General features: G+C 36.9%; 1 protein-coding gene across 1 annotated transcript in view; it reads left to right on the top strand.

Annotated features, from left to right (window-relative positions):
• LOC107707847 (transmembrane protein 132C-like) overlaps window positions 1-9,122 on the top strand; it is a 188,015-nt gene that overhangs the window by 67,275 nt on the left and 111,618 nt on the right. The window contains exon 2 of the mRNA XM_016511947.1: window positions 3,394-3,534. Coding sequence (XP_016367433.1) covers window positions 3,394-3,534 — 141 coding nt within the window. The remainder of the gene's footprint in view (window positions 1-3,393; window positions 3,535-9,122) is intronic.

A 9,122-nucleotide genomic window follows, 5' to 3' on the forward strand; every position in this document is an offset into this window, starting at 1 on the left:
GCTTTCACCGTGGACAAAACGGAGTCCAGCCCGGGGTCGTCACATGTGGTTGCCGCACACTGAATGCGGCAACACACGTCGAATCCGCCGGCCTCGCCGTTCTCAAGCCCGCCGTGTTTTTATGGAAGACTGTTTCCTGAACCTGCAGAGTAGCATACAATGGGTCTGTGCTCAAATGTCCCCACTGGATGCAACAAATGCCTTGTTTGTAATGGGTTTTATTGGTTTTGTCTCGCCGTGCCAGGAGACGGCATCACAGTATGGTAAGGGGCGTAACATTTCCGTCACATGCTTGAGGTATTCGGCCAATCACAATGCACTGGATAGCTGGCCAATCAGAGCACACCTCGCTTTTCAGAACCATGAGCTTTGTAAGGCATAGAGGAGCAACAATAATGTACATTATGTGGAAAATAATGTGTTTTTTTAACCTTAAACCGCATAAACACATTGCATTACACCAAATACACAACATAATGTTCTTTTTAGCAACGTCATATGACCCCTTTAAGAAAAATAGAAGGCAATGTGAGATGTTTTTAAAGGAAGAGTTCACACTAAACATTTTAATGTATTCACCCTAAGGCCATCCAAAATGTAGATAAGTCTGTTTCTTTATCGGAACAGATTTGGGGAAATTTAGCATTCCATCACTTGCTCACCAATGGATGCTCTGCAGTGAATGGGTGCCGTCAGAATGAGAGTTCAAACAGCTGATAAAAACATCACAATAATCCACAAGTAATCCACACCACTCCAGTCCATCGATTGATGTTTTGTGAAGTGAAAAGCTGTGTGTTTGTAAGAAACAAATCCATCATTATGGATAAAATAAGAGTCCTCTATCTGTAACATTGCTTTCTCCAGTGAAAAAATCATGTAGTCTGAATCAGGATAGAAATATGCGCAGCTCAAACAGTTCTAAACAAATGTATTGGTGGATTTTGATGTGAGAGGACAACAGGGGATGGTCTTTTTTGCTGGAGGAAGTGTTCTTATGGATTATGGACTCATAGTTTTCCAGAAGTAATGGTTTAAAGTAAAATGCCTTCATTCGTTTGTTTCTTATAAACACACAAGACATTAATTGTTGGTGTTGTGATGTTTTTATCAGCTGTTTGGACTCTTATTCACCCATTCACTGTAGAGGATCCATTAGTGCACAAGTGATTCAATGCAACATTTCTCCAAATCCGTTCAGATGAAAAAAACAAACTCATCTAAGTCTTGGCTGGCCTGAGGGTGAGTAAATATTCATCATGTTCATCTCATTTTTGGGCGAACTATTCCATTCAACAATGTAAAAGTCTTATCTACAGTATTATGATTGATATTATGAATCAAAATTGATGATCCTTTGAGTTTATGATTCATTGACTTAAAATATCCCACACTTAGGTGGGCGCCTCCTGCTGTTGTAATGATGTAACCTGCAGTAAGAGTAACTAAATAAATCAGTAAATGAGTCTTCTTGTTGAGCAGAATCAAACGATTTGAGTCCCTGGAATTAATCAGAATCCTAACAGCTAGCTAATAAGTCTCTTCTGGGATGTGTGGTAGTTTGATAATCAAGATAATCTCTTAGTCATTTCACACTGAACATTTGAAGTTGACTCTCGATCCCCAGTGTCTCGAGAAGCATGGAATCAATTCTTTGTTGGAATAAAGAACTCATGCAGCTCAATGGCTAATCCATATATATTGTAGTGAATGAGTAGTTGCATTTATATATTTCTCAAGGTTATTTTACAATAAGAATGTGACACTGAACCATTATAAGCTTGTAACCGACATACGGCTTTTTTCCACTCACGTTTTTTGAAGAAAATGGCAGTTGCTTCGATGTTTCTGAATGAACTTCTTAGGAAAATTTCTAGTTTTGTATGTGGTAATGTATTTCGATTGTGTACAGAGTGATGGGTTCCTCTGTCTGCTACGTCAGAGGAATAATAACAGAAGTAGCCCTACTGGATTTATTTTTTGTGCTGATTTTGTTCTGTTAGTTTTGCTATTTACAGCCTCTTTTAGTCAGTTGTGTACATGTGCCAGAATTGAATTGTTTTCCTTTCAACAAGCTGTTTTTTTTCTGCTTGGAAGAAAGACAATTTATTGTTCTATTCCTCCTTTAATTCATGGATACAGAAGTGTCATTAATTATGTGGAGAACAGAGCAGAGTCATACGTTTACTTCTAATGAATCTCTGTCTCTGGGCATTGAAGGTCATGTTCTTTTACCACAGCAACCTGTTTACATCACCTGCTTTCTGCTCACAAATATGAGGTGGCTAGGCAACTTAAATCTGATTCAGGAACCGAGGATGTCTCTGCGTAAGATAAAGACAGATATACTGTACTTTGTAATGTTCTTTGTTGTTCAGGTATAATGTCAAGTCACCTTCATTTTAGACACAACATGGCCAACTGTTTTGTCTACTTTTGCTCCACCAATGGCAATAGTACTGAAGTATGTCTCATCATTACCACACCAAGCTGTACATGTATTTGATTTAACTTTAAGTTTATTTGCAACTCTACATAGGTTGTTTTAGCACAGCTTATAAACTAAAGTCTGAAGAAGCCAAACTCAGAAAAAAAAGAACTGATCTTTTTAGAAAAAAATCATACAGTAATCATGAATCAAGATTTTTCTCTTGTTTGCATTTTGATTTGAAAATCCTTACAGTCCTTAGCCAAAGCACTGACAACAGACTCTGAAGAAATAGTAATGCCAGACCTTGAAAATAAAGTGAGAGGGCAACTGAGGAAAGCTGGCAGTGTTGTATAAGTTAGGAAATCTCACCTCTGATGTTTCCAAGGCCAATGAAAGGCAGATATAGTGGTTTGTGTGTGTGTGTGTGTGTGTGTGTGTGTGTTAATAAAGTCTGCAGTGTCTTGCCTAGGTGAGGAATAGCTGAGTCAGCAGACAAGTCCAGAGGACAGGTTTATCAATAAAAGATGCACATATTCTCATCCACATATTACTACTGTATCTACTACTTGTATACTTTCTAAAGTACATAAATGTACACAAGTATTGTTTAATGTGCATTAGCTAACTCATGTATTAGCCATTTTATTCCACAGAGCTGTACTAACACTTAAAACTCTTTGAAAAAGTGTGATATACACCCCCATGTGGTTGCTTTTCTAAATTTGGAAGTTGAATTAACACTAAATATTAATGTGAGTCATCTGCTAGGGATTTTATACCTGGTAGTAGCTGATTATTTATTAAACAGGTAATGAAAAAGCAATATGTTATCATTAAGGGGCTGCATTATCTAAATTAAAAACAAAAATGTGTGTTTGAGCATAATTTGTATGAAGTTAGTTGAATACGTTTATGAGTGTGTTGTTTAGGGTGTTCAAATCCCGTGCTCTTGATTTCCTTAGAGTCCAGTATGGGGAGGGCATTCATTTCATGGTGGTGAAGCCCAGTAATCTGGCAGCGTGGGAAATCAAGCAAGAAGTAGTGCCTGGCTCCTCCTCCCTGTCCATGTTCTGCCAAAGGAAGGCCAGCTCCACCAATGAGAAGTAAGTACCGTTCTGATGTCACTCACTGCTTATTCCACCAGATCAAGTGTTTTTTTGTCTGTGTATTACAGTATTGTTTTATATGTTTACCAATTCAGATGCAATGTATTTTGGATGAATCTCACAAAACCTGTTAACAACACCATATCATGAACTGAAAAAAATATTATTTGAGTATGTTTTCAGAGAAATTGTTTCCACACCATTTTTTAGTGTTTCATGCAGAAATGAAAAGAAATGAACTTTCTTTTTTTTTTAAAGAAAGTGATTGTGGCATAATTTTCATAACTAAGCACATTTCACCTCAATTCTTATTACCATATTGCGCAATTTTGTTCTCCTTACTGTGAAGTGAAACCAAATATTTCAATTAAACATTTAAATCAATAAATTATGTACGCTCTTAGCATGCTTGAAATAAACTTTGATAAATGGAAATAATAATAATTGTATAATTATATTACAGTTCAAAAATACTGCAACAGTAATGAGAATAATTGTTGAGGGAAAACATGCTTAATTGTCACATGTAGAATAATGTTATTAGATGTCACATGTAAAATAATGGCACAGAAAATAAAATTTAAATTGTATATTATATATATACACCCACATACACACAAACACACACATATATATAAACAAATAAGTTTTATATCAATATAAAAATAAATTAATAATAGTGATAATAATATAATTGCACACAATAAGCAAAATAATAAAGTGTGATAATGCTATTATATTTTAAAAATAAAAAGGGAGTGTTAAGTACAAATACAATTATTTTGTAGTAAACTTCAAAATAAAATGCTAATATTTACTTTTTTTAAAAATATGAATTTTCATCATTTTCTAAATTAAAATCAGCAAGCTATTATTTTGGCAGGTTGCCGGCAAGTAAGTATATCCCCTTCCGGGTTTAGCGCTGTCGATTGAAGAGCGTAAGTGAATGAAACGTCACAGTTTTGCCTTGTGCTTTGAAAAGGTAGCCTAGATTTATGCTTTCAGTTTGAATAAAAATCTTATACTGTACAGTTTGTCGATCTAAAATGGTAATTGTGCATTAACATTTGTCAACCATGTCGATACGCAAATGAGTGGTCTGAACTTACACAGCACATTTTTTATTTCGGACGCAGCTGCGGACCACTTATGCGCACCCTTGTATATAGTTATTTTGGGAAGAAATGCGCCATGGACATGTTTCCATGAGAATTACTATTTTATGCTCGGTCACAGAATATATGGTGCATCGCTTATAAATTTCACAGCATTTAGAGGTCTTATTGCTTTTTCGTTCTGTGAACTTTTTTCGGTTTGTACAATGAGGTTGGAGTGTGGAAGAGCATTGTAAGAGAAATGATTAGCTCCAGGGCGTCTTAATCTGGGCTCCTATTTCAGTTTCTGCCACTCACTGGCTCTATTTCTTCCTTTGAGGAGAGAAAACTCTTCAGTGTAACAAATTCCACCTGAGTGCTTTTTAATCACTGCACACACTCTTTGATTGATTAGGCCTCGCGAGTCCTCCTCCGTGGATTTCCAGCGCATTCGCCTCGTCTCCGACATCTCCTCTGCTTTCTCGGCCATTCAGCGATTCGTCGGCGTCTCCACAGCCCCGCTGTCCTCCTCTGTGCAAATTAGCTCCTCGCAGTCCCTCTCGTCTTCCCGTAGCAGTCACCCTGATGACGGCGGCGCCGTTAGCACCGCTCTAGGTTAGCTCCCCAGGCAGCGCGAGGAGATGTGTTAGGAGAGAGGAACGCCGGAATGGGAATTCTAATAGACGTTTCTGCGATTTATGGGATTCTGTCCTGATATCCAAAGCATGTAGAAATCTCCCAACGGCATGCGGAGTGAGAAATTTACGACCCGAGCGTCACCCTAAAGCTGTCATCGTCGCCGGTAATTGCTCGGCTCGTACTCATGTGGTTTTTATACGGTGGGGAAAATTGGTTCCTGCACTTAAATGCTTCTCTGATTCAGTTGTTGCTGTGAGTCACACGCTGACAGGAGAGATGGAGGGAGAGAAGATGAATAATAAGAGAAAAAAGAGATGCTTTATTCGTTTATTCTGATCACACGTTCGGCTGTCGCACAAACGCAGCACCTAGTGAGAAGCAAAGAGAAAAGTTGTGTTTTTGCCGCTGAGTAAACAGAGGGGCGACACTCCTTTCCACTCCTTCCCTTCCATTCGGGGGCACATTCCACGAATAGGTTACACTTAGGTGTCCCGGGACTCTTTTTTTAAAGCCTTAGAGGCGTAGATCCCATGTGTTGTTGTTGTGAGATCTAGATATGTTAGATAACATTTGTGACCCTGGAGCACAAAACCAGTCAGAAGTTGCACGGCTATATTTGTAGCAATAGCCAAAAATACATTGTATGGGTCAAAATTATCGATTTTTCTTTTATGACAAAAATCATTAGGATATTAAGTAAAGATCATGTTTCATGAAGATATTTTGTAAATTTCCTACAATAAATATATTAAAACTTAATTTTTGATTAGTAATATGCATTGCTAAGAACTTCATTTGTACAAATTTAAAGGCGATTTTCTCAATATTTAGATTTTTTTTGCACCCTCAGATTCCAGATTTTCAAATAGTTGTATCTCGGCCAAATATTGTCCTATCCTAACAAACCATACATCAATGGAAAGCTTAAATTTACCCTTATGACTGGTTTTGTGGTCCCAGGTCACATATTATGCCATTTTTTTATATCAAAAGTAGTTGGTTTAAAACATGTCAAATGTTGCAAGAAAGGATTTTGAGTCTTTCACGACTGTTGAATTGAATGTTGTAAAATAATATTTTAATAATTAATTAATTTTAATTTGCACTCTTTTTGTGTGTAAACCTGTTTTTTTTGTGCTTGTTTAATTTAGTTTTTTAATTGTTTTGTTTTGTTTTAGTTTTTGTCTTTTCTATTTTTTCATCAGGTTTTTGTATCAGATTTAAAATTTTTTAAAATATTTTTTATAAACATGATGTACCATTTGAAAGTTTGGTGTAAGAAATATAAAAAAGTTGAAAAAAGAAATAAATACTTTTATTCAGCAAGGATACATTAAAGACATTTATAATGTTTTAAATGATTTCTGTTTCAAATAACTTCTGAACTTCTGAAAGTTCTTCTGAACTTTATATTCATCAAAGAATCTTGAAAAAACATATCACGGTTTCCACATAAATATTAGGTAAAATAATATAAAATATAAAAATACTTAAACTGTTTCCAACATTAATAGTAATAATAGGAACCATTTTAATAATTAAGCATCAAATCAGAATGAATTCTGAAGGATCATGTGACACTAAAGTAATAGCTACTGAAAATTCAGCTTTACCATCACAGGAATAAATCTGTACTCTATTTGTAGAAATGGTCCACTGCATTTAAAGCTCTCCTCTGTCCCTCATCTTTTCAGAGTTAGTTAAGCCATTAGATCCTTTGTGTCATCTGTCACGACACACTCTTCTTGTGTTGTTGACTGCGTTTCTTCAGAATGTTGAAATAGTTTTGGATGTTTGCGGCAGGTGACCTTCGGGTCAGGCGTTATCAGTCCAAATGTTAGAACTTGAAGAAATCTGAACAGGGAGAGAGCGAGAGGGAAGTGAGGGATGACAATCTTACAGAAAGAGGAGAGAAAGACTAACGCTCACCTTATTGATTTACTGCCACACACAAGCAGGCAGAATGTATTTCCCGAGCCATAGCTAATGAAAATACGGGGAAATAAAATTAGAGAGGTCTATGGGTCATTGAGAGCAGAGATAGAGAGAGAGTCGAGCACAGAATAGTAGACTCTCACATGCTGGGTTGTGGCCTAAATATGATAATGTGAGTAAATGTGATAATGAAAACACAAACAATTTCTCAATCACCTAAAGCAGTAGTTCACTCACTCATGTATTCCAAAGTGATTTCGTGTCTTCCACTGAACACAAAAGAAGTTTAGCAGAATTTATGAGGTTTTTCAAAGAAACTGAATAGCAGACACTTTTAAGTTCTGGATATGACAAAAAAAGCACCATAATAAGATTGTCAAGCTTTAGAAGACTTGGAATTAGGGCTGTCAATAAATTAAGCATGCATTAAACTGACAGCCCTGCGTGGAAAATAGCACACAAGCCATATGGACTACTTTTAAGATACTTTTATGACAGTGATTTTTCCACAACTCTTATGCATACACAATTCTTTGTGATTAACTATATAAGGATTAAGGATAAGGAATTTAAAGGGGTCATATGACGTTGCTAAAAAATAACATTATTTTGTGTATTTGGTGTAATGAAATGTGTTTATGCGGTTAAAGGTAAAAAAAACCACATTATTTTCCACATACTGTACATTATTGTTTCTCCTCTATGCCCCGCCTCTCTGAAACGTGTCGATTTTTACAAAGCTCATCGTTCTGAAAAGCGAGGTGTGCTCTGATTGGCCAGCTATCCAGTGCGTTGTGATTGGCCCTTCTTTCTTTGCGTGAACATTTGGGCGGTGTTATGCAAATCTTCCCACACAGTGACGTAGACATGTGGGGGCGAGTTTAAACAAGGCGTTTTAGGAGGGCGTGGACGAATCTGAACTTTTATAAAGAATATGAAGCGTGTGACGGAAATTAGTTAATTAGGAAATTACTTGTCCACAGAATTAGTATTTTCTGTACAGTGAATGGCACGTAGTGCACTATATAGAGGACAGGGAACGATTCAAACAGTGTAAATATGCTTTCCATTGAGGAAAAAAAGAAGTCTGGTTTTGCGCTGTGTCACGCTAACCACCGCACCGCACACACACTCTGCTCCGGTCCAGAGACACAATAGCACGGAGCGGATCACATGTGCGAGTCGGCGTTATCGCATATCGCATTTTTCTTCAATATCGCACAGCCCTATCGTGTGCTATATCGAAATTTTTTTTATCGTTATCGATGAAGGTGTACCGTTGATAAATATCGATACAGTTTTATCGCCCAGGCCTAGTTTTTATGCAATTTTTTGGAGCTGTTGCTAATCTTGGGTTTATTCTTTTTGTCCATTATTATTCTGAATCTTTGTTTTTCTTTCTTTCTTTTTTCTTTTTCTTTCTTTCTTTCTTTCTTTCTTTCTTGTTTTTCAGTATAAATCAAGTTCAACAATCCCTCAAACCTCACAAACAACAAAATAAAATGTAAAGTAACTAAAATAAATAAATAAATAAAGATCGATAGATAGATAGCTGTTACGGGGCTGACGAGACGTGAGACGTGCGGATCCAAGTGCAAAGCTTTATTAATAGACATGTCAGATAATGGCAACAGGTATGTAGAAGGCAAGACACAAGAATATATCCTAGGGCTAGCGTGGGTCTACGATAAGCAAACAGAATCAATAGGGCGAGACTAGAGGGATCATCCAGGTACAAAGCAAAGGTCCAGGCAGGGGCAAACAGTATCCGAACAGGGCAAGACGAGAGAGGTAATCCAAAGTGCACAGTCAAAGATCAAAACGCGAGGAATCAGACAAGGCAAGACTAGGCTAAGACTATGAAATTTCAAGAAGGCTCCGTAACGTAGCTATCACAACTAACGATAAGCGCATACA

This window comes from Sinocyclocheilus rhinocerous, unplaced genomic scaffold (assembly GCF_001515625.1).
Source record: "Sinocyclocheilus rhinocerous isolate Xijiao unplaced genomic scaffold, SAMN03320098_v1.1 scaffold1256, whole genome shotgun sequence".
Classification (NCBI taxonomy): Eukaryota; Metazoa; Chordata; class Actinopteri; order Cypriniformes; family Cyprinidae; genus Sinocyclocheilus; species Sinocyclocheilus rhinocerous.